A 26,826-nucleotide genomic window follows, 5' to 3' on the forward strand; every position below is an offset into this window, starting at 1 on the left:
AATCAGGACTCGAGGCGGAAAGGGAGCATCGTCAGGATATAGCAAGATGTCTTCTTGGAGTTGGCGGAGTGCCATGTGGCTTTTAAGTAGGCAAAGTCAGCGCTATTCAGGAGTAGAGTCAGGTGTGGAGTGGAGTACCCAATGAGGCTGCGTAACGTTCGGTCGAAAGATAATTTTTTTCAATACGTCGGAGGAGGTGGCGGTTTTGTCAAGGAGCATGGACTTGGACTTGATTGAATGCATTCGATTGGGACTTTAATGGGGCCGGTTGGGAGGAGCTGGTTTGAGATGTTTTGAAGTTTGTATCTGTTGTATGTTTGGGATTGAGGGGGCTACATTGTCGAGAGGGGGTAGTTGTTATGGGGAATATATGGCCCCCTTGGGGGAGTTTTAGTATTGTAAGGGTGTTGGGCTTTGGTTACCCTTCCGCAGCTGGGACGAGTTGGGGAGCATCGTTTTTCTTTGAGCATACACCCTGGGTGAGGGTTACCTTTGTTAGCTTTAAAGTTTCAGCTCGTGAATGAGAGTGAGGTGGGGGATGGGCTGCGGCTTGTTGGACCTGCTTGGGCCAGGTTCAGGGAGGGCGGCAATGTTCAGAGGGGTTTAGGTTTGGGGGGGTTCTTTCAAGGGTATGGGTTTGTAAATGGTTAATCATTTGTATGGATTTGTTTACTTTATTTTATAAAATGAAAACTTTATTTAAAATATTTTTAAAAAACAGTGGTATCAGTTGGCACTTACTCACAGATGCTCAGTTTGGGTTCTGCCAGGGTCGTTCAGCTTCTGACCTCATTACAGTCTTGGTTCAAACATGGAAAAAAGAGCTGAACTCAAGAGGGTGAGGTGAGAGTGACTGCCCTTGACTTCAAGGCAACATTTGACCGAGTATGGCAGCTAGGAGCCTGAGTAAAACTGGAGTCAATGGGAATCAGGGTGAAAACTCTCCACTGGTTGGAGTCAGGCCGAACACAACGGAAGGTGGTTGTGGTGGTTGGAGGTCAATCATCTCAGGACATCACTGCTGGAGTTCCTCAGGGTAGTGTCCTAATCCCAGCAACTTCAGCTGCTTCATCAATGACCTTCCTTCCATCATAAGGTCATTAGTGAGGATGTTTGTGGGTTACTGCACAATGTTCAGCACCATTCGTGACTCCTCAGATACTAGGGCAGCACGGTAGCACAGCGGTTAGCATAGTTGCTTCACAGCTCCAGGGTCCCAGGTTCGATTCCCGGCTTGGGTCACTGTCTGTGCGGAGTCTGCATGTCCTCCCCGTGTCTGCGGGGGTTTCCTCCGAAAATGACAATGAAAATTGCTTATTGTCACAAGTAGGCTTCAAACGAAGTTACTGTGAAAAGTTACTGGGTGCTCCGGTTTCCTCCCACAGTCCAAAGATGTGCCGGTTAGGTGGATTGGCCATGCTAAATTGCCCTTAGTGTCCAAAAAGGTTAGGTGGGTGTAGCGCGCAAAGACTCCGTGAGACGAATAGAGTGAAGTCGATGAGGCTTTATTAAGCGTGGCTGTTCCCCCGCAGCTCGATAGTAGAATAGCCTGCGGGGGAGTACTCCGGCTTCTTATACTCCGCCTTCAGGGCGGAGCTAGAGGTCAACGGCCAACCAGGACCTGGGATCTGTCAATGACATTAGGGCTTCCAGTCCCACATGACCCCTAATACATACTACCACATTCACCCCTTGTCAAAAATGAACCCGGCGGGGTGATGCTTCATATGGCAATACAGTATGTACAATTTTGTCCTGTTTCAACTATTTACAGAATGTATCGGGAGAAAAGCAAAATGTTCTTGTGAAAAGTCCATATATTGATTTAGATCGACGCCACGAGTCGGTCGGGCGGTCTGGTCGTCCGTGTCGATCGCCTCGGCCCCGGCGGTGGTGGTGGTGCTTGTACCGGTGTTGTCGTCTCCGGGAGCCTTACGGTTTCAGCTTGGGCTTTATTCTTGGTCGGGCCTGAGGGGAGGGGAACCGATCCTCCTGGGAAGGGGGCGGTCGCGGGGTGCGGCGGTGGCAGGAAGGGGGGGGGGTTGGGTGAATGGTGTCGGGGGGGTGTGTGTTGCCGGCGGGCGCCAGATCCCGCAGGGAGACCGTGTCCTGTCGGCCGTCGGGGTACTCCACGTAAGCGTACTGCGGGTTCGCGTGGAGGAGGTGAACCCTTTCGACCAACGGGTCTGCCTTGTGCGCCCGCACATGCTTCCGGAGCAAGATGGGTCCTGGGGCCGCCAGCCAGGTCGGCAGCGACGTTCCAGAGGAGGACCTCCTAGGGAAGACAAGGAGACGCTCATGAGGCGTTTGATTAGTGCTCGTACATAATAGCGACCGGATGGAGTGGAGAGCGTCCGGGAGGACCTCCTGCCACCGTGAAACTGGGAGGTCCCTGGACCGTAGGGCCAGTAGGACGGTCTTCCAGACCGTGCCGTTCTCCCTCTCTACTTGCCCGTTCCCCCGGGGGTTATAGCTGGTCGTCCTGCTTGAGGCTATGCCCTTGCTGAGCAGGAACTGGCGCAGCTCGTCACTCATGAAGGAGGACCCCCTGTCGCTGTGGACGTATGCGGGGCAACCAAACAGTGTGAAGATGCTGTTCAGGGGTTTAATGACTGTGGCCGCGGTCATGTCAGAGCAGGGAATGGCGAATGGGAAGCGGGAGTATTCGTCCACCACATTAAGGAAGTATGTGTTGCGGTCAGTGGAGGGGAGGGGCCCTTTGAAATCCAGACTAAGGCGTTCAAAGGGGCGGGAAGCCTTAATCAGGTGCGCACCATCTGGCCTGAAAAAATGCGGTTTGCATTCCGCGCAGATGTGGCAGTCCCTTGTGACTGTACGGACCTCCTCTAAAGAGTATGGGAGATTGCGGGACTTGATAAAGTGGAAAAACCGAGTGACCCCCCGGGTGGCAGAGGTCCTCGTGGAGGGTTTGGAGGCGGTTAATTTGTGCGTTGGCACATGTGCCGCGGGATAGGGCATCGGACGGCTCGTTCAGCTTTCCGGGACGATACAAGATCTCGTAGTTGAAGGTGGAGAGCTCGATCCTCCACCTTAAGATCTTGTCGTTTTTGATTTTGCCCCGCAGTGCATTATCGAACATGAAGGCTACCGACCGTTGGTCGGTGAGGAGAGTGAATCTCCTGCCGGCCAGGTAATGCCTCCAATGTCGCACAGCTTCCACTATGGCTTGGGCTTCCTTTTCCACTGAGGAGTGGCGGATTTCTGAAGCGTGGAGGGTTCGAGAGAAAAAGGCCACGGGTCAGCCCGCTTGGTTAAGGGTGGCCGCTAGAGCTACGTCGGAGGCGTCGCTCTCGACCTGGAAGGGGAGGGACTCGTCGATGGCGCGCATCGTGGCCTTTGCGATATCCGCTTTGATGCGGCTGAATTCCTGGCAAGCCTCTGTCGACAGAGGGAAGGTCGTGGTCTGTATTAGGGGGCGGGCCTTGTCTGCGTACTGGGGGACCCACTGGGCGTAGTATGAAATAAACCCCAGGCAGCGTTTCAGGGCTTTTGAGCAGTGCGGGAGGGGAAATTCCATGAGTGCGCGCATACGTTCGGGGTCGGGGCCTATTATCCCATTGCGCACTACGTAGCCCAGAATGGCTAGCCGGTTGGTGCTAAAAACGCACTTTTCCTCGTTGTACGTGAGGTTCAAGGCTTTGGCGGTCTGGAGGAATTTTTGGAGGTTGGCGTCGTGGTCCTGCTGGTCGTGGCCGCAGATGGTTACATTGTCAAGATACGGGAACGTGGCCCGCAACCCATGTTGATCAACCATTCGGTCCATCTCCCGTTGGAAGACCGAGACCCCGTTTGTGACGCCAAATGGGACCCTTAGGAAATGGTATAATCGCCCGTCTGCCTCGAAGGCTGTGTACTTGCGGTCACTTGGGCGGATGGGGAGCTGATGGTAGGTGGACTTGAGGTCCACGGTGGAGAAGACTTTATATTGGGCAATCCGATTGACCATGTCGGATATGCGGGGGAGAGGGTACGCGTCTAGTTGTGTGTACCTGTTGATGGTCTGGCTGTAGTCTATGACCATCCTTTGTTTCTCCCCTGTCTTCACTACTACCACCTGTGCTCTCCAGGGACTATTGCTGGCCTGGATTATGCCTTCCTTTAGTAGCCGCTGGACTTCGGACTGAATGAAGGTCCGGTCCTGGGCGCTGTACCGTCTGCTCCTAGTGGCGACGGGTTTGCAATCCGGGGTGAGGTTCGCAAACAAGGACGGGGGTTGCACCCTGAGGGTTGCGAGGCCGCAGATAGTGAGTGGGGGTATTGGGCCGCCGAATTTGAACGTAAGGTTCTGTAGATTGCACTGGAAATCTAATCCCAGTAATGTGGGGGCGCAGAGTTGGGAAGGACGTGTAGTTTGTAGTTTTTGAACTCCCTCCCCTGCACCGTTAGGGTAACTATGCAGAAACCTTGGATCTGTACGGAGTAGGATCCTGCAGCTAGGGAAATCTTTTGTGCGCTGGGATAGGTGGTCAAGGAACAGCGTCTTACCGTGTCGGGGTGGATAAAGCTCTCCGTGCTCCCGGAGTCGACTAGGCATGGTGTCTCGTGCCCGTTTATTAGCACCGTTGTCGTCGTCGTCTGGAGTGTCCGGGGCCGAGCTTGATCGAGCGTAATTGAAGTGAGAAGTGGTTGTAGTAGTGGAGGGTCTTCCTCGAACCCCGTGGAGCCGTCGACACTGGGGTCCGTTGTTGCCGTCCAAGATGGCGTCGGGGATGAACAAAATGGCTGCCCCCATACATCGCACATGGCTGGGGGGGTCACAAGATGGCGGCGGGGTGGACAAAATGGCCGCTCCCACGCGTCGTACAGGTCTGGGGTGGTCCAAGATGGCGGCGCCCTTCCTCCCCTCGTGGTGGCCGGGACCCAAAATGGCGGCGTCTGCGGGTCGCACATGGGGCGCTGGGGGGGTTGGGGAGCGTTAGGACCGCGCGGGGCTCCCTCATCTCTGTGGACAGCGGTGGTCGGGACCCAAATTGGAAGCGCCGGCGGGTCATACGGGGGGGGGGGGGGGGGGGGGGGGGTGTTGGGGAGCGTAAACGGCTTGCAGGGCTCCCTGTTCTCCCGGGACAGCGGCGACCTCACGGGACCGGCACACAATCGCGAAATGGCCCTTTTTCCTGCAGCTCTTGCAGATTGCTGCGCGGGCCGGGCAGCGCTGCCGGGGGTGTTTCGCCTGGCCGCAGAAATAGCAGCGGGCGCCCCCAGTGCGACTTGGCGTTTGGACCACGCAAGCCTGTAGGGTGTCCGGGGGGTTGGGGGGTGGGTTTGTCACGACGGGTATGTACGGAGCCCAATGGGCTGCCGCGCGGTCGGGGCTGTAGGCGCGGGTATTACGCGCGGCCACGTCTAGGGAGGCTGCTAGGACCCGTGCCTCTGAGAGTCCTAGCGACTCTCTTTCTAGAAGTCTTTGGCGGATTTGGGAGGAATTCATACCTGCCACAAAAGCATCGTGCATTAACATGTCCGTGTGTTCATTTGCGTTCACCGAAGGGCAGCTGCAGGCTCGTCCCAAAATCAGCAGCGCGGCATAGAATTCGTCCATCGATTCTCCGGGACCTTGCCGTCTCGTCGCGAGCTGGTAGCGAGCGTAGATTTGGTTAACTGAGACTTTTCAGTGCTGCGAACGCCGTCTGGAAATCCTCCGCGTCTTCGATGAGGGAGAAAATCTCCGTGCTTAACCTCGAGTGCAGGACCTGTAGTTTTTGGTCTTCTGTGACCCGGCCGGTGGCCGTTCTGAGGTAGGCCTCAAAACAAGTCTGCCAGTGCTTGAAGGCTGCTGCCGCGTTCACTGCGTGGGGGCTGATCCTCAGGCATTCCGGGATGAGCCTGAGCTCCATAGTCCTTTTTAGGCACGCTTAATAAATTGTAGCGCACAAAGACTCCATGAGACGAATAGAGTGAAGTCGATGAGGCTTTATTAAGCGTGTCTGTTCCCCCGCAGCTCGATAGTAGAATGGCCTGCGGGGGACGACTACGGCTTCTTATACTCCGCCTTCAGGGCGGAGCTAGAGGTCAACGGCCAACCAGGACCCGGGATCTGTCAGCCAATGACATTAGGGCTTCCAGTCCCACATGACCCCTAATACATACCCACAGTGGGGTTACTGGGTTACGGTTGTGGTCTTAAGTGGTGTGCTAATTCCAGGGGCCGGTGCAGACTCGATGGGCCAAATGGCCTCCTTCTGCACTGTAAATTCTCTGAAGCAGGTCATGTCCAAATGCAGCAAGACCTGGACAATATTCAGGTTTGGGCTGTAACATTCATGCCACATAAGTGCCAGGCAATGAACATCTCCAACAACAGAGGACTTAACCATAACTCCCTTGACATTCAATAGCATTACCATTGCTGAATCCCCCATTATCAACATCCTGGGGGTTATCATTGGCCACAAACTGAACTGGACTAGCCATACTAATACTGTGGCTACCAGAGCATGTCAAAGGCGGCGAGGAATACCACGGCGAATAACTCACCAGCTGACTCCCCAAATTCTGTCCACCATCTACATGTCAGGAGTGTGATGGGATATTCTCCACTTCCCTGGATGAGTGCAGCTCCAACAACACTAAAGAAACTCAACAGCATCCGGGACAAAGCAGCCCACTTGATTGCCAACATTTACTCCCTCCACCACCAACGAACAATAGCAGCAGTGGGCACCATCTACAAGATGCACTGTAGGAACTCACCAAGGTTCCTTAGACAGCACCTTCGAAATCCATGACAACTACTATCTAGAAGGAGATGGGCAGCAGATAAATGGGAACACCATCAACTGGAGTTCCCCTCCAAGTCACTTACCACCCTGAATTGGAAAGATATCTCCGTTCCTTCACTGTTGCTGCGTCAAAATCCTGGAATTCCCTCGCTAACAGCACTGTGGATGCACCTATACCTCAGGGACTGCAGCAGTTCAAAAGGCAGCTTACCATTAACTTCTGAAGGACAATGAGGGATGGACAATAAATGTTGGCCTACCCGGTGATCGCATTGTTAGCAGGTGCTCCATGCCCCTTGGTTGAGATCTGTCTGAAAATAGGAAAGGGTAGACTCCAACCCTAGTGGGCGGTTCACTTTCTTTTGAGAATTTGTCCCTACTGCTTTTTTGGTTTAAGCTGCAAATGAGTTGGTAATGTAACTCCCATATTACTACTAGTAGTGCCGTAATAGTTGGGTTGATAAGGGAACACTGGATTTATAGTTATTTACTTCAGAAAAATATGAGCCAAAGCCGAATGAAACTTTTGTGCCATTCAGAACCTAATCATATACCTCCTGAATTTACCTGTAAAAAAACTCTCATTAACGTTTTTGAAGCATCGTTGTTATAAAATACATGTTCTCTTTAAACACAGTAGGAAGTCTCTCAACACCAGGTTAAAGTCCATCAGGTTTATTTGAAATCCCAAGCTTTCAGAGCACTGCTCCTTCATCAGGTGCAGTGATGCCCACCCCAGTCCAACGCCGGCATCTCCACATCTTTGAACACATATATCCATTTGTAGGAAGTCCTTGGTTGTTACAATTGATAGAAACACCACATAATGTTTAAGAAAAATAGCTCAGATTCTGGAAATCTAAAATAAAAACAGAAAATCTGGATATACTTAGCATGGGTCATTCTGTTTCTCTTTCCATTGATGCTGTCTGACCTGCTGAGCATTTCTAGTATTTTCTGTTTTATACTAGATGATCTTTGTTTCTAGATCCCCCTCTAGAGTCCGGATGAACACACTGCAGAACAATTAATTGTAAATATGCACACAGTGAAAGCCATCAACTGCATTGGTGGCTGATCTTCCTGAAAATTTGTGCAGTGCTGCCAACAATCACTTCCTGCTAGTCCTGCGTTCACTCTGGTAATGGAAATAGAACTATGGAAACAATGATGGAAAATGGGATTGGGAGAGGTGTTGGAAGCAGCGAATTATGTCTGTTTCCTTTGTAAGTTGTTGTCTGGCAATAAGGTACATGTTCTTAATTATCAGTGAACTGCACCTTACTATCAATCCCAGCTCTTTGACCTGGCTTGACCATTATTGGGTGGGATTGCTCATGTATCTCCAAGCATACGTTATATATCACTTTATCTTGCCAGAAAGGGTGCCGCTGCCTTTCTGGGCAATCACGTGTTATTGGGCAATCAATAGCAATAGCAGACTAGGACATTAGAAAACATAGAAAACATAGAAAATACAGCACAGAACAGGCCCTTCGGCCCACGATGTTGTGCCGAACCTTTGTCCTAGATTAATCATAGATTATCATTGAATTTACAGTGCAGAAGGAGGCCATTCGGCCCTTTGAGTCTGCACCGGCTCTTGGAAAGAGCACCCTACCCAAACTCAACACCTCCACCCAACACCAAGGGCAATTTGGACATTAAGGGCAATTTATCATTGGCCAATTCACCTAACCCACACATCTTTGGACTGTGGGAGGAAACCGGAGCACCCGGAGGAAACCCACACAGACACGGGGAGGACGTGCAGACTCCGCACAGACAGTGACCCAAGCCGGAATCGAACCTGGGACCCTGGAGCTGTGAAGCAATTGTGCTATCCACAATGCTACCGTGCTGCCCTTAAGAACAAATAAATCTACACTATATCATTTTACCGTAATCCATGTACCTATCCAATAGCTGCTTGAAGGTCCCGAATGTTTCCGACTCAACTACTTCCACAGGCAGTGCATTCCATGCCCCCACTCCTCTCTGGGTAAAGAACCTACCTCTGATATCCCTCCTATATCTTCCACCTTTCACCTTAAATTTATGTCCCCTTGTAATGGTTTGTTCCACCCGGGGAAAAAGTCTCTGACTGTCTACTCTATCTATTCCCCTGATCATCTTATAACCCTCTATCAAGTCGCCCCTCATCCTTCTCCGTTCTAATGAGAAAAGGCCTAGCACCCTCAACCTTTCCTCGTAAGACCTACTCTCCATTCCAGGCAACATCCTGGTAAATCTTCTTTGCACCTTTTCCAAAGCTTCCACATCCTTCCTAAAATGAGGCGACCAGAACTGTACACAGTACTCCAAATGTGGCCTTACCAAAGTTTTGTACAGCTGCATCATCACCTCACGGCTCTTAAATTCAATCCCTCTGTTAATGAACGCGAGCACACCATAGGCCTTCTTCACAACTCTATCCACTTGAGTGGCAACTTTCAAAGATGTATGAACATAGACCCCAAGATCTCTCTGCTCCTCCACATTGCCAAGAACTCTACCGTTAACCCTGTATTCCGTATTCATATTTGTCCTTCCAAAATGGACAACCTCACACTTTTCAGGGTTAAACTCCATCTGCCACTTCTCAGCCCAGCTCTGCATCCTATCTATGTCTCTTTGCAGCCGACAACAGCCCTCCTTACTATCCACAACTCCACCAATCTTCGTATCGTCTGCAAATTTACTGACCCACCCTTCAACTCCCTCATCCAAGTCATTAATGAAAATCACAAACAGCAGAGGACCCAGAACTGATCCCTGCGGTACGCCACTGGTAACTGGGATCCAGGCTGAATATTTGCCATCCACCACCACTCTCTGACTTCCATCGGTTAGCCAGTTCGTTATCCAACTGGCCAAATTTCCCACTATCCCATGCCTCCTTACTTTCTGCATAAGCCTACCATGGGGAACTTTATCAAATGCCTTACTAAAATCCATGTACACTCCATCCACTGCTTTACCTTCATCCACATGCTTGGTCACCTCCTCAAAGAATTCAATAAGACTTGTAAGGCAAGACCTACCCCTCACAAATCCGTGCTGACTATCCCTAATCAAGCAGTGTCTTTCCAGCTGCTCAGAAATCCTATCCTTCAGTACCCTTTCCATTACTTTGCCTACCACCGAAGTAAGACTAACTGGCCTATAATTCCCAGGGTTATCCCTAGTTCCTTTTCTGAACAGGGGCACGACATTCGTCACTCTCCAATCCCCTGGTACCACCCCTGTTGACAGTGAGGACGAAAAGATCATTGCCAACGGCTCTGCAATTTCATCTCTTGCTTCCCATAGAATCCTTGGATATATCCCGTCAGGCCCGGGGGACTTGTCTATCCTCAAGTTTTTCAAAATGCCCAACACATCTTCCTTCCTAACAAGTATTTCCTCGAGCTTACCAATCTGTTTCACACTGTCCTCTCCAACAATATCGCCCCTCACATTTGTAAATACAGAAGAAAATTAATAGCAGATTTGGCATTAGGCATGACAATAGAAAATAGAAAAACAGTTAGCACTGTTGCTTCACAGTGCCAGGGGCCCGGGTTCGATTCCTGGCTTGGCTCACTGTTTGTGCGGAGTTTGAATGTTCTCCCCGTGTCTGCGTGGGTTTCATCCGGGTGCTCCGCTCTCCTCCCACAAGTCCCGAAAGACGTGCTTGTTAGGTGAATTGGACATTCTGAATTGTCCCTCCGTGTAACCAAACAGGCGCTGGAATGTGGCGACTAGGGGCTTTTCATAGTAACTTCATTGCAATGTTGATGTAAGCCTACTTATGACAATAATAAAGATTATTATAATTGTTTTTCGCTTATCTGGGTATATGTATCTCAGCAGTTTTTCACTATGTATTGTGAAGCATTGCTCCATAAAGAGTGTTGAAGCACAGCTGACCATCAGTAGTTTGCCTTGCTGAATGTGTTAAAAATCTAATGTTCAGCTGTCACTAAGCAGCGAGTTCTAACAGAGTGGGAAATATCAGACTATTGGGAGAACTCAAAAGTACTTTATCCAAGGGTCCAGTGTGCATTATTGAAGCAAATATACTATTCAGTGGCTGACACCTTCTGCAGTATGATAATACAGCAGTCTTAAAGGCATTATTTTCTGACCTCTTGCCCCTGCTAGGAACCCTCAACCAACGCGAGCGCAGATCAGAAATTTGGGCTTGAGCCTGCAGAATTTTCAGACTCATTTTAAATTCTTGGAACATCAGACACAATGCTTGTCCAATGTATGTTTCTGCTGGCAAACCTGTTTACTCGGCATACTTTAAAATTTAGAGGACGATAAAGAGTAGCACCTGCTTCATTCAGCAATTGATTCAGAAATGTGCCCCAGGATTATAATGTTATGTTGAAATGTGAAAGATTGGAATGATTTATCTAATACTGATCTATCATTTAAATCAATACTGATTTATCTCATGCTGATCCATTTTGAATCTCTTTCTTCCAGTTGGGCTCGTACTTTGGCTCGTCGCTGTGCACAGTTGATTTGAACTCAGATGGCTACTCAGATCTTCTAGTTGGAGCTCCCATGTTCACAGAGATAAGAGATGAAGGCCAAGTAACTGTGTTCATCAACAGGGGCAATGTAAGTTTATTCTTTGGAGCAAGTGCTTTGTTGCTTAATAAGAGAAATTATCTAAATTGGGAGAACTCACTTTTCATCTTGGACTGTGCAGAGTAAAACCAGATAAATTTTTGTCGAATTAAGAGGGTGCAATTTCACCCCCATTTTGAAAGTTTCGGCCACATAGTGGCGGCACGGTGGCACTGCTGCCTCACAGCTCCAGGGTCCCAGGTTCAGTTCTGGCCTCGAGTGACTGTCTGTGTGGAATTTGCACTTTCTCCCCATGTCTGCGTGGGTTTCCTCCGGGTGCTCCGGTTTCCTCCCACAGTCCAAAGATGTGCAGGTTAGGTGGTTGGCCAGGCTAAATTGTCCCTTAACTTTCAAATGGTTAGGTGGCGTTACGGGGATAGGGTGGAGGCGTAGGGTGCTCGTCCCAAGGGCCGGTGCAGACCCGATGGGCTGAATGGCCTCCTTTTGTACTGTAAATTCAATGATAATAATGGCAATGAATTAAAACAAGAAAGCACTAGAAATACTCAGTAGGTCCAGCAGCATCAGTGGAGAGAGAATTAGAGTTAACATTTTGAATCAGATGTGACTCTTCAGAACTGGTGTGGTGGGTGTTATGTCGATGAAAATGGAGGTGAGGAAGAACAAAAGGGGCGTCTGGGATAGGGCAGAGGGCGGGGTGTCATGGAACAAGAGCCGATCATAGATCTGGAAGCATACCTTCCACTATGCTGCCACATCTGCTGACCACTGCACACTGCGGCACATCATTACCTGGACGCTTTGTTTCAGGAGGCAGTCACACCCGGTAGAATAAGTACTGTTAATTCGGACTGTGGTCAGGGACAGAGTGGTGTGACTGCAAGGGAGGCAGGTAGGGGGATCCTGAGTTTAGGAGTTGAGGAGCCTCAACCCTTGACCTTGTCCAACAGGTATGAGGTACTCAATCCCCCTAATTGTAGAATCCCCTACAATTACCACTTGACTTTTTACTCCCCCCTCTTGAATGGCTTCCTGTACCACGGTGCAGTGGTCAGTCAACGCATCCTCCCTACAGTCCTCTTCCTCATCCACACAGGGAGCAAGTACCTCATACCTGTTGGACAAGGTCAAGGGTTGAGGCTCCTCAACTCCTAAACTCAGGATCCCCCTACCTGCCTCCCTTGCAGTCACACCACTCTGTCCCTGACCACTGTCCGAATTAACAGTACTTATTCTACCGGGTGTGACTGCCTCCTGAAACAAAGAGTCCAGGTAATGTTCCCCCTCCCTGATGTGCCGCAGTGTGTGCAGCTCGGTCTCCAGCTCATCAATTCTGAGCCGAAGTTCCTCGAGCAGCCAATACTTGCTGCAGATGTGGTCACTGACGGTCTCAATGGGATCCACCAGTTCCATCATCATACAGCAACAGCACATCACCTGTCCAGCCATATTCAATTAGTTAATTAATTTAAATAATAATTTAAAAAAAAATATATAACCTCAAGGACAAACCCGAACACCAACAAAAACACAGCCCTCTCTCGCCACTCACCCGAACTCAGTCACTCACCTAAACTCAGATTCACTCTGTTCCAATCAGCACTCTGTGTCTAAAGGCACTCCTGCCACACCTTTTGTGCACTCACCTCTCCCAGCACTGTCCCAGCTCTCTCCTCCCGCACTGTTTTCGCTGTCCCGGCTCTCTCCTCCCGCGCTTTTTAAATCTCCCGGCTCTCTCCTCCCACGCTGTTTTCGCTGACCCGGCTCTCTATCCTCTCGCGCTGTTTTCGCTGTCCCGGCTCTCTCCTCCCGCACTGCTCCCTCGCGGTACACCCCGTTACCCAGAATATCCCCCTGGCCTCCGGATCCCATTCTGTGGAAATCCGGGGTTACTGCATCGCGACACTCACCGTCCAAGGCGTAGAGTTTAGCAACTTCCGGCTCTACGTCCTCCCCCACCTCCCTGTTACCCGGCCTGGACTTCCAGTGCCACCTCCAAAGCTTAACCTTAAAATTCAACGGACCCCTACCCCCCCCTCACCGTATGCGGCCTCACGACCCTTAAGGTCGATCCAGAGACAGAGTGGTGTGACTGCAAGGAAGGCAGGTAGGGGGATCCTGAGTTTAGGAGTTGAGGAGCCTCAACCCTTGACCTTGTCCAACAGGTATGAGGTACTTGCTCCCTGTGTGGATGAGGAAGAGGACTGTAGGGAGGATGCGTTGACTGACCACTGCACCGTGGTACAGGAAGCCATTCAAGAGGGGGGAGCAAAAAGTCAAGTGGTAATTGTAGGGGATTTTACAATTAGGGGGATTGATGGCATCTTTTGTAAGCCAGATCGAGAGTCCCGCATGGTATGTTGCCTGCCCGGTGCCAGGGTGAGGGACATCTCTGATCGGCTTGAAAGGATTTTGGAGAGGGAGGGGGGAGGATCCAGTTGTTGTGGTCCACGTTGTGACTAACAACATAGGTAAGACTAGGAAAGAGGACCTGTTTGGGGATTATCAAACATCAGGGACTAAATTAAAGAACAGGTCCTCCAGGGTTATAATCCCTGGATTACTACCCGAGCCACGTGCCAATTGGCATAGGGTTGAGAAAATTAGGGAAGTTAACACGTGGCTAAAGGAGTGGTGCGGGAAAAAGGGATTCCATTTCATGGGGCATTGGCATCAGTACTGGGGCAGGAGGGACCTGTACCGTTGGGACGGTCTTCACCTGAACCATTCTGGGACCAGTGTTCGAGTGAATAGGATAAATAAGTTGGTCACAAGGACTTTAAACTAGCAAGTTGGGGGGAAGGGAAGTGTAAAGCTATGGACAGTATAATGGTTAATGGAGATCAAGGCAGCAGGTTACGTGGCAGGTTATTATGTAGAGATATGGGTTCAAAGACAAGGAAAATTAGGAGAAAGGGTAAGAGGAAAAATAATTGGCGAAAAGTTACTGATCAAGGTGTTAGGATTCATAACAAAGACATAAAAAAACAGCATAAGTGTACTTTACCTGAATGCTCGTAGTATACGAAATAAGGTAAATGAGTTGATGGCGCAAATCATCGTGAATGACTATGATTTAGTGGCCATTACTGAAACATGGTTAAAAGATGGTCACGACTGGGAGTTAAATATCCAAGGGTATCAGACTATACAAAAGGATAGAATGGACGGTAAGGGCGGTGGTGTAGCTTTGTTGTTTAAGGATGACATCCGGGCAATAGTAAGGGATGATATTGGTGCTATGGAGGACAAGGTTGAATCAATTTGGGTGGAAATCAGGAATAGTAAGGCGAAAAGGTCACTGATAGGAGTAGTCTATAGGCCACCAATTAGTAACAGGATGGTGGGGCAGGCAATAAGCAAAGAAATAACGGATGCATGTAGAAATGGTACAGCGGTTATCATGGGAGATTTTAATCTGCATATCGATTGGTTTAACCAGGTTGGTAAAGGCAGCCTTGAGGAGGAGTTTATAGAATGTGCCCGGGATAATTTCCTGGAACAGTATGTAATGGAACCTACAAGGGAACAAGCGGTCCTAGTTCTGGTCCTGTGTAATGAGGCAGGATTGATTAATGATCTCATAGTTCGGGATCCTCTTGGAAGGAGCGACCACAATATGGTGGAATTTAAAATACAGTTGGAGGATGACAAGGTAAAATCAAACACTAGTGTTTTGTGCTTAAACAAAGGCGATTACAATGGGATGAGAGAAGAACTAGCTAAGGTAGACTGGGAGCAAAGACTTCATGGTGAAGCAGTTGAGGAACAGTGGAGAAATTCGTGGGAGACTAGAGGACTGGGAAGTCTTTAGGGGACAACAGAAAGCTATGAAAAAAGCTATAAAGAAGAGTAAGGTAGACTATGAAAGTAAACTAGCTCAGAACATAAAAGCAGATAGTAAAAGCTTCTACAAATATATAAGACAAAAAAGAGTGGCTAAGGTAAATATTGGTCCTTTGGAAGATGAGAAGGGAGATTTAATAATAGGAGACGGGGAAATGGCTGAGGAGCTGAACAGGTTTTTTGGGTCAGTCTTCACAGTGGAGGACACAAATAACATGCTAGTGACTGATGGAAATAAATATATGATAGGTGAGGACCTTGAGATGATTGTAATCACTAAGCAGGCAGTATTGGGCAAGCTAATGGGGCTAAAGGTAGACAAGTCTCCTGGCCCTGATGGGATGCATCCCAGAGTGTTAACAGAGATGGCTAGGGAAATTATAAACGCACTAGTGATAATTTATCAAAAGTCACTAGACTCTGGGGTGGTCCCAGAGGATTGGAAAGTAGCAAACGTGACACCACTGTTTAAAAAAGGAGGTCGGCAGAAAGCGGGTAATTATAGGCCGGTAAGCTTAACTTCGGTTGTAGGGAAAATGCTGGACTCATTAAGGAGGAAAGAGACGCAGCATGGGTTCACAAAGGGTAGGTCGTGTCTGACTAATTTGGTAGAATTTTCTTGAGGACGGTACCAGTGCAGTAGATAACGGGGAGCCAATGGATGTGGTATATCTGAATTTCCAGAAAGCTTTTGACAAGGTGCCACACAAAAGGTTGCTGCATAAACTAAAGATGCATGGCATTGAGGGTAAAGTGGTAGCATGGGTAGAGGATTGGTTAACTAACAGAAAGCAGAGAGTGGGGATAAATGGGTGTTTCTCTGGTTGGCAACCTGCAACTAGTGGGGTCCCTCAAGGATCAGTGTTGGGCCCGCAGTTGTTCACAATTTACATAGACGATTTGGAGTTGGGGACCAAGTGCAATGTGTCAAAGTTTGCAGACGACACTAAGATGAGTGGTAAAGCAAAAAGTGCAGAGGATACCGGAAGTCTGCAGAAGGATTTGGATAGGTTAGGTGAATGGGCTAGGGTCTGGCAGATGGAATTCAATGTTGCCAAGTGTGAGGCTATCCATTTTGGGAGGAATAACAGCAGAATGGATTATTATTTAAACGGTAAGATGTTAAAACATGCTGCTGTGCAGAGGGACCTGGGTGTGTTGGTGCACGAGTCGCAAAAAGTTGGTGTGCAGGTGCAACAGGTGATTTAGAAGGCTAATCGAGTTTTGTCTTTCGTTGCTAGAGGGATGGAGTTCAAGACTAGGGAGGTTATGCTGCAATTGTATAGGGTGTTGGTGAGGCCGCATCTGGAGTATTGTGTTCAGTTTTGGTCTCCTTACCTGAGAAAGGACATATTGGCACTGGAGGGACTGCAGAGGAGATTCACTAGGTTGATCCCAGAGTTGAGGGGATTAGATTATGACGAGAGGTTGAGTAGACTGGGACTGTACTCATTGGAGTTTAGAAGGATGCGGGGGGATCTTATTGAAACATATAAAATTATGAAGGGAATAGATAGGATAGATGCGGGCAGGTTGTTTCCACTGGTCGGGGAAAGCAGAACTAGGGGGCATAGCCTCAAAATAAGGGGAAGTAGATTTAGGACGGAGTGTAGGAGGAACTTCTTCACCCAAAGGGTTGTGAATCTCTGGAATTCCTTGCCCAGTGAAGCAGTTGAGGCTCCTTTAAACGTTTTTAAGAAAAAGATAGATGCCTTTCTAAAGAATAAAGGGATTCGGGGATATGGTGTACGGGCCGGAGAGTGGAGCTGAGTCCACAAAGCTCAGCCATGATCTCATTAAATGGCGCAGCAGGCTCGAGGGGCCAGATGGCCTACTCCTGTTCCTAGTTCTTATGTTCTTATGTTCTTACTGTCATGGGGTGGATGAAGCCCTCTGTGCTCCCGGGGTCAAAAAGGCAGGTCGTCTCATGCCCATCGATTTTCACCGTCGTTGTTGCGGTTGCGAGGTTGTGGGGCCGGGACTGATCCAAGGTGATCGAGGCGAGCTGCGGCAGATGCTGGGAGGTCCCAAGCTGGTCAGCGGTGGTGGAGGTAGCGGCAGGCGATGAACGGCCAGGCGAGCAGGGGTTCAAAGGCGCCGTCCAAAATGGCGCCGAAGATGGCCGCGCCCACGGGGCGCACATGGCAGGCGGCATTAAAGGTAGTGACACCCAAGGGCCGCACGTGGCCTACAGAGAAGAAGATGGTGACGCCCATGGGCCACACGTGGCTTGCGAGGAGGAAAATGGCAGCGCCCCTGGGTCGCACGTGGGGGGTGCAGGAACGCCGGGCCTGGAAACAAAGTGTCCTTTCTTTTCACATCCGTTGCAGGACACGCTCCGGGCCGGGCAGCGCTGCCGGGGGTGTTTGTTCTGCCCGCAAAAATAGCACTTGGGCTATTGGCCAACCCCCCAGGGTTGGCTGGCTGCCGTGGCGCAGGGTTCTAGTGAGCTGGAGTCGGTAGCTGGTGGGGCCCACGATGCCCACGAAGGTGCTGTGTGGTCGGGGGCGTACGACTGGACGTTACAGGAGGCCACTTCTAATGAGTTCGCGAGCTGCCTAGCTCCCGCAAGATAAAGCGTACCCCCTTCCAGTAGGCACTGGCGGACGTACGCAGACTTCATGCCCGTAACGAAGGCGTCTCGGATTAAACGTTCTGTGTGCTGGACTACCAAAACTGCCTGGAAGGCACAGTTCCTCCCCAGGATGTGCAGAGCACGCCAGAAATGGTCCAGAGACTCACCCGGGAGTTGCTGTCTCGTGGACAGGAGGTGCCTGGCGTATAGTTAGTTGACTGGCCGAACGTAATGTCCCTTCAGGAGCTCCATCGCTTCGGTGTAAGTGGGTGCATACCGGATGAGGGGAAAAATGTCAGTGCTCACCCGTGAATAAAGGACTTGGAACTTCTGCCCGTCCGAGGGTTCCTCAGCGGATGTTTGGAGGTAGCTTTCGAAGCAGGCTAACCAGTGGTTAAAAGCGGACGTAGCGTTGGCTGCTTGAGGGCTCAGCTACAGGCGATTAGGCTTGATGCGATGATCCATCGTTTTAAAAATCTTTGCTCAATAAATTGATGCACTATCAATTACCACAAAGACGAGAGTAGTGGAATAATCGAGGCTTTATTCAGCAAAGATGTTGTGCCTCCTGTAGCTGCCACCAGAATGGCTGCAGCACCGGCGAGCACACACATTTATACGCCGCCTACTGGGCGGAGCCAGCAGGCAGGGATTTACCCATGTACCTCTATTATATGTGGCTTACCGTAATACATATAATACTGCTAGTGGTGATTACCACAGCCTCCCATAATTTTGTAGGCCCCTATCAGGTCTCCCCTCAGTCTCCTGTGTCTTAGTAGCAAGACATAGATGACAATCACCTGAGGCATTCAACTTTTGGAATCGGGCAATTAAAATGAATTGTTGAACAATGGGAGCTGGCTAAATTAGCTTCCAGCCACGAGCTAATCTACATGGACAATGTATTTTTAAAAAATCCTTGACAGTTGTAGAAGGAAGGTCACGTGACAATGTTTTAAACGCATGATTTCTCAGCAACACTGAGGACCAATAGCTTAGGGGGAAGAAGACCGGAGTGGGGTCCCTCCTGCCTCCTTTTTTCTCCAACCCACCTGTGAAAATTTGAGCCCTATTTTCTGACTGTGATCATCCAAGGACAGCCCGCTGCAGACAGAGATTTATTAAAATAATCCAGCCCAGCACTACTGACTTCCAATGAACAACCAATGCGGTTGTCTACATCTTTACATCAGAGACATCAAGACCATTATGTTCAGTCTGAAGACAACAAAGTCATCAAACGACAGACTGCGTAATCTTTTATGAATTTTGTGTGTGTGAAAGTATTCTAAACTATCCTTCTTCACTCAGTAATCTGTATGTTTGTGTGTGTGTGAAAGTATTCTAAACTATCCTTCACTCAGTAATCTGTATGTTTGTGTGTGAAAGTATTCTAAACTATCCTTCTTCACTCAGTAATCTGTATGTTTGTGTGTGTGAAAGTATTCTAAACTATCCTTCTTCACTCAGTAATCTGTATGTTTGTGTGTGTGAAAGTATTCTAAACTATCCTTCTTCACTCAGTAATCTGTATGTTTGTGTGTGTGAAAGTATTCTAAACTATCCTTCTTCACTCAGTAATCTGTATGTTTGTGTGTGTGAAAGTATTCTAAACTATCCTTCACTCAGTAATCTGTATGTTTGTGTGTGTGAAAGTATTCTAAACTATCCTTCTTCACTCAGTAATCTGTATGTTTGTGTGTGTGAAAGTATTCTAAACTATCCTTCACTCAGTAATCTGTATGTTTGTGTGTGTGAAAGTATTCTAAACTATCCTTCTTCACTCAGTAATCTGTATGTTTGTGTGTGAAAGTATTCTAAACTATCCTTCACTCAGAAATCTGTATGTTTGTGTGTGTGAAAGTATTCTAAACTATCCTTCACTCAGTAATCTGTATGTTTGTGTGTGAAAGTATTCTAAACTATCCTTCACTCAGTAATCTGTATGTTTGTGTGTGTGAAAGTATTCAAAACGATCCTTCTTCACTCAGTAATCTGTATGTTTGTGTGTGAAAGTATTCTAAACTATCCTTCTTCACTCAGTAATCTGTATGTTTGTGTGTCTGAAAGTATTCTAAACTATCCTGCACTCAGTAATCTGTATGTTTGTGTGTGTGAAAGTATTCTAAACTATCCTTCACTCAGAAATCTGTATGTTTGTGTGTGTGAAAGTATTCTAAACTATCCTTCTTCACTCAGTAATCTGTATGTTTGTGTGTGAAAGTATTCTAAACTATCCTTCACTCAGAAATCTGTATGTTTGTGTGTGTGAAAGTATTCTAAACTATCCTTCACTCAGTAATCTGTATGTTTGTGTGTGTGAAAGTATTCTAAACTATCCTTCTACACTCAGTAATCTGTATGTTTGTGTGTGTGAAAGTATTCTAAACTATCCTTCACTCAGTAATCTGTATGTTTGTGTGTGTGAAAGTATTCTAAACTATCCTTCTTCACTCAGTAATCTATATGTTTGTGTGTGTGAAAGTATTCTAAACTATCCTTCACTCAGTAATCTGTATGTTTGTGTGTGGAAGTATTCTAAACTAACCTTCTTCACTCAGTAATCTGTATGTTTGTGTGTGTGAAAGTATTCTAAACTATCCTTCACTCAGTAATCTGTATGTTTGTGTGTGTGAAAGTATTCTAAACTATCCTTCACTCAGTAATCTGTATGTTTGTGTGTGTGAAAGTATTCTAAACTATCCTTCTTCACTCAGTAATCTGTATGTTTGTGTGTGTGAAAGTATTCTAAACTATCCTTCACTCAGTAATCTGTATGTTTGTGTGTGTGAAAGTATTCTAAACTATCCTTCACTCAGTAATCTGTATGTTTGTGTGTGTGAAAGTATTCTAAACTATCCTTCTTCACTCAGTAATCTGTATGTTTGCATGTGTGAAAGTATTCTAAACTATCCTTCACTCAGAAATCTGTATGTTTGTGTGTGTGAAAGTATTCTAAACTATCCTTCACTCAGTAATCTGTATGTTTGTGTGTGAAAGTATTCTAAACTATCCTTCACTCAGAAATCTGTATGTTTGTGTGTGTGAAAGTATTCTAAACTATCCTTCACTCAGTAATCTGTATGTTTGTGTGTGAAAGTATTCTAAACTATCCTTCACTCAGAAATCTGTATGTTTGTGTGTGTGAAAGTATTCTAAACTATCCTTCTTCACTCAGTATTCTGTATGTTTGTGTGTGAAAGTATTCTAAACTATCCTTCTTCACTCAGAAATCTGTATGTTTGTGTGTGTGAAAGTATTCTAAACTATCCTTCTTCACTCAGTAATCTGTATGTTTGTGTGTGTGAAAGTATTCTAAACTAACCTTCTTCACTCAGTAATCTGTATGTTTGTGTGTGTGAAAGTATTCTAAACTATCCTTCTTCACTCAGTAATCTGTATGTTTGTGTGTGTGAAAGTATTCTAAACTATCCTTCTTCACTCAGTAATCTGTATGTTTGTGTGTGTGAAAGTATTCTAAACTATCCTTCTTCACTCAGTAATCTGTATGTTTGTCTGTGTGAAAGTATTCTAAACTATCCTTCACTCAGAAATCTGTATGTTTGTGTGTGTGAAAGTATTCTAAACTATCCTTCTTCACTCAGTAATCTGTATGTTTGTGTGTGAAAGTATTCTAAACTATCCTTCTTCACTCAGAAATCTGTATGTTTGTGTGTGTGAAAGTATTCTAAACTATCCTTCACTCAGAAATCTGTATGTTTGTGTGTGTGAAAGTATTCTAAACTATCCTTCACTCAGTAATCTGTATGTTTGTGTGTGAAAGTATTCTAAACTATCCTTCACTCAGAAATCTGTATGTTTGTGTGTGTGAAAGTATTCTAAACTATCCTTCTTCACTCAGTAATCTGTATGTTTGTGTGTGAAAGTATTCTAAACTATCCTTCTTCACTCAGAAATCTGTATGTTTGTGTGTGTGAAAGTATTCTAAACTATCCTTCTTCACTCAGTAATCTGTATGTTTGTGTGTGTGAAAGTATTCTAAACTATCCTTCTTCACTCAGTAATCTGTATGTTTGTGTGTGAAATTATTCTAAACTATCCTTCACTCAGAAATCTGTATGTTTGTGTGTGTGAAAGTATTCTAAACTATCCTTCTTCACTCAGTAATCTGTATGTTTGTGTGTGAAAGTATTCTAAACTATCCTTCTTCACTCAGAAATCTGTATGTTTGTGTGTGTGAAAGTATTCTAAACTATCCTTCTTCACTCAGTAATCTGTATGTTTGTGTGTGTGAAAGTATTCTAAACTATCCTTCACTCAGAAATCTGTATGTTTGTGTGTGTGAAAGTATTCTAAACTATCCTTCTTCACTCAGTAATCTGTATGTTTGTGTGTGAAAGTATTCTAAACTATCCTTCTTCACTCAGAAATCTGTATGTTTGTGTGTGTGAAAGTATTCTAAACTATCCTTCTTCACTCAGTAATCTGTATGTTTGTGTGTGTGAAAGTATTCTAAACTATCCTTCTTCACTCAGTAATCTGTATGTTTGTGTGTGTGAAAGTATTCTAAACTATCCTTCTACACTCAGTAATCTGTATGTTTGTGTGTGTGAAAGTATTCTAAACTATCCTTCACTCAGTAATCTGTATGTTTGTGTGTGTGAAAGTATTCTAAACTATCCTTCACTCAGTAATCTGTATGTTTGTGTGTGAAAGTATTCTAAACTATCCTTCACTCAGTAATCTGTATGTTTGTGTGTGAAAGTATTCTAAACTATCCTTCACTCAGAAATCTGTATGTTTGTGTGTGTGAAAGTATTCTAAACTATCCTTCTTCACTCAGTAATCTGTATGTTTGTGTGTGTGAAAGTATTCTAAACTATCCTTCTACACTCAGTAATCTGTATGTTTGTGTGTGTGAAAGTATTCTAAACTATCCTTCACTCAGTAATCTGTATGTTTGTGTGTGTGAAAGTATTCTAAACTATCCTTCACTCAGTAATCTGTATGTTTGTGCGTGAAAGTATTCTAAACTATCCTTCACTCAGTAATCTGTATGTTTGTGTGTGAAAGCATTCTAAACTATCCTTCACTCAGTAATCTGTATGTTTGTGTGTGAAAGTATTCTAAACTATCCTTCTACACTCAGTAATCTGTATGTTTGTGTGTGTGAAAGTATTCTAAACTATCCTTCTTCACTCAGTAATCTGTATGTTTGTGTGTGTGAAAGTATTCTAAACTAACCTTCTTCACTCAGTAATCTGTATGTTTGTGTGTGAAAGTATTCTAAACTATCCTTCACTCAGTAATCTGTATGTTTGTGTGTGTGAAAGTATTCTAAACTAATCTTCTTCACTCAGTAATCTGTATGTTTGTGTGTGAAAGTATTCTAAACTATCCTTCACTCAGTAATCTGTATGTTTGTGTGTGTGAAAGTATTCTAAACTAATCTTCTTCACTCAGTAATCTGTATGTTTGTGTGTGAAAGTATTCTAAACGTTCCTTCACTCAGTAATCTGTATGTTTGTGTGTGTGAAAGTATTCTAAACTATCCTTCTTCACTCAGTAATCTGTATGTTTGTGTGTGAAAGTATTCTAAACTATCCTTCTTCACTCAGAAATCTGTATGTTTGTGTGTGTGAAAGTATTCTAAACTATCCTTCACTCAGAAATCTGTATGTTTGTGTGTGTGAAAGTATTCTAAACTATCCTTCACTCAGTAATCTGTATGTTTGTGTGTGAAAGTATTCTAAACTATCCTTCACTCAGAAATCTGTATGTTTGTGTGTGTGAAAGTATTCTAAACTATCCTTCTTCACTCAGTAATCTGTATGTTTGTGTGTGAAAGTATTCTAAACTATCCTTCTTCACTCAGAAATCTGTATGTTTGTGTGTGTGAAAGTATTCTAAACTATCCTTCTTCACTCAGTAATCTGTATGTTTGTGTGTGTGAAAGTATTCTAAACTATCCTTCTTCACTCAGTAATCTGTATGTTTGTGTGTGAAATTATTCTAAACTATCCTTCACTCAGAAATCTGTATGTTTGTGTGTGTGAAAGTATTCTAAACTATCCTTCTTCACTCAGTAATCTGTATGTTTGTGTGTGAAAGTATTCTAAACTATCCTTCTTCACTCAGAAATCTGTATGTTTGTGTGTGTGAAAGTATTCTAAACTATCCTTCTTCACTCAGTAATCTGTATGTTTGTGTGTGTGAAAGTATTCTAAACTATCCTTCACTCAGAAATCTGTATGTTTGTGTGTGTGAAAGTATTCTAAACTATCCTTCTTCACTCAGTAATCTGTATGTTTGTGTGTGAAAGTATTCTAAACTATCCTTCTTCACTCAGAAATCTGTATGTTTGTGTGTGTGAAAGTATTCTAAACTATCCTTCTTCACTCAGTAATCTGTATGTTTGTGTGTGTGAAAGTATTCTAAACTATCCTTCTTCACTCAGTAATCTGTATGTTTGTGTGTGTGAAAGTATTCTAAACTATCCTTCTACACTCAGTAATCTGTATGTTTGTGTGTGTGAAAGTATTCTAAACTATCCTTCACTCAGTAATCTGTATGTTTGTGTGTGTGAAAGTATTCTAAACTATCCTTCACTCAGTAATCTGTATGTTTGTGTGTGAAAGTATTCTAAACTATCCTTCACTCAGTAATCTGTATGTTTGTGTGTGAAAGTATTCTAAACTATCCTTCACTCAGAAATCTGTATGTTTGTGTGTGTGAAAGTATTCTAAACTATCCTTCTTCACTCAGTAATCTGTATGTTTGTGTGTGTGAAAGTATTCTAAACTATCCTTCTACACTCAGTAATCTGTATGTTTGTGTGTGTGAAAGTATTCTAAACTATCCTTCACTCAGTAATCTGTATGTTTGTGTGTGTGAAAGTATTCTAAACTATCCTTCACTCAGTAATCTGTATGTTTGTGCGTGAAAGTATTCTAAACTATCCTTCACTCAGTAATCTGTATGTTTGTGTGTGAAAGCATTCTAAACTATCCTTCACTCAGTAATCTGTATGTTTGTGTGTGAAAGTATTCTAAACTATCCTTCTACACTCAGTAATCTGTATGTTTGTGTGTGTGAAAGTATTCTAAACTATCCTTCTTCACTCAGTAATCTGTATGTTTGTGTGTGTGAAAGTATTCTAAACTAACCTTCTTCACTCAGTAATCTGTATGTTTGTGTGTGAAAGTATTCTAAACTATCCTTCACTCAGTAATCTGTATGTTTGTGTGTGTGAAAGTATTCTAAACTAATCTTCTTCACTCAGTAATCTGTATGTTTGTGTGTGAAAGTATTCTAAACTATCCTTCACTCAGTAATCTGTATGTTTGTGTGTGTGAAAGTATTCTAAACTAATCTTCTTCACTCAGTAATCTGTATGTTTGTGTGTGAAAGTATTCTAAACGTTCCTTCACTCAGTAATCTGTATGTTTGTGTGTGTGAAAGTATTCTAAACTAATCTTCTTCACTCAGTAATCTGTATGTTTGTGTGTGAAAGTATTCTAAACTATCCTTCACTCAGTAATCTGTATGTTTGTGTGTGTGAAAGTATTCTAAACTATCCTTCACTCAGTAATCTGTATGTTTGTGTGTGAAAGTATTCTAAACTATCCTTCTTCACTCAGTAATCTGTATGTTTGTGTGTGTGAAAGTATTCTAAACTATCCTTCACTCAGAAATCTGTATGTTTGTGTGTGTGAAAGTATTCTAAACTATCCTTCACTCAGAAATCTGTATGTTTGTGTGTGTGAAAGTATTCTAAACTATCCTTCTTCACTCAGAAATCTGTATGTTTGTGTGTGTGAAAGTATTCTAAACTATCCTTCTTCACTCAGTAATCTGTATGTTTGTGTGTGTGAAAGTATTCTAAACTATCCTTCTTCACTCAGTAATCTGTATGTTTGTGTGTGAAAGTATTCTAAACTATCCTTCACTCAGAAATCTGTATGTTTGTGTGTGTGAAAGTATTCTAAACTATCCTTCTTCACTCAGTAATCTGTATGTTTGTGTGTGAAAGTATTCTAAACTATCCTTCTTCACTCAGAAATCTGTATGTTTGTGTGTGTGAAAGTATTCTAAACTATCCTTCTTCACTCAGTAATCTGTATGTTTGTGTGTGTGAAAGTATTCTAACCTATCCTTCACTCAGAAATCTGTATGTTTGTGTGTGTGAAAGTATTCTAAACTATCCTTCTTCACTCAGTAATCTGTATGTTTGTGTGTGAAAGTATTCTAAACTATCCTTCTTCACTCAGAAATCTGTATGTTTGTGTGTGTGAAAGTATTCTAAACTATCCTTCTTCACTCAGTAATCTGTATGTTTGTGTGTGTGAAAGTATTCTAAACTATCCTTCTTCACTCAGTAATCTGTATGTTTGTGTGTGTGAAAGTATTCTAAACTATCCTTCTACACTCAGTAATCTGTATGTTTGTGTGTGTGAAAGTATTCTAAACTATCCTTCACTCAGTAATCTGTATGTTTGTGTGTGTGAAAGTATTCTAAACTATCCTTCACTCAGTAATCTGTATGTTTGTGTGTGAAAGTATTCTAAACTATCCTTCACTCAGTAATCTGTATGTTTGTGTGTGAAAGTATTCTAAACTATCCTTCACTCAGAAATCTGTATGTTTGTGTGTGTGAAAGTATTCTAAACTATCCTTCTTCACTCAGTAATCTGTATGTTTGTGTGTGTGAAAGTATTCTAAACTATCCTTCTACACTCAGTAATCTGTATGTTTGTGTGTGTGAAAGTATTCTAAACTATCCTTCACTCAGTAATCTGTATGTTTGTGTGTGAAAGTATTCTAAACGTTCCTTCACTCAGTAATCTGTATGTTTGTGTGTGTGAAAGTATTCTAAACTATCCTTCTTCACTCAGTAATCTGTATGTTTGTGTGTGTGAAAGTATTCTAAACTATCCTTCACTCAGTAATCTGTATGTTTGTGTGTGTGAAAGTATTCTAAACTATCCTTCTTCACTCAGTAATCTGTATGTTTGTGTGTGTGAAAGTATTCTAAACTATCCTTCACTCAGTAATCTGTATGTTTGTGTGTGTGAAAGTATTCTAAACTATCCTTCTTCACTCAGTAATCTGTATGTT

At 44.9% G+C, this 26,826-nt stretch overlaps 1 protein-coding gene across 1 annotated transcript in view; it reads left to right on the forward strand.

Annotated features, from left to right (window-relative positions):
• Positions 1-26,826, forward strand: part of itga9 (integrin, alpha 9) — a 936,771-nt gene that overhangs the window by 171,694 nt on the left and 738,251 nt on the right. The window contains exon 9 of the mRNA XM_072467362.1: positions 11,217-11,354. Coding sequence (XP_072323463.1) covers positions 11,217-11,354 — 138 coding nt within the window. The remainder of the gene's footprint in view (positions 1-11,216; positions 11,355-26,826) is intronic.

The sequence above is a fragment of the Scyliorhinus torazame genome, chromosome 11 (genome assembly GCF_047496885.1).
Source record: "Scyliorhinus torazame isolate Kashiwa2021f chromosome 11, sScyTor2.1, whole genome shotgun sequence".
In the NCBI taxonomy this organism is placed as follows: Eukaryota; Metazoa; Chordata; class Chondrichthyes; order Carcharhiniformes; family Scyliorhinidae; genus Scyliorhinus; species Scyliorhinus torazame.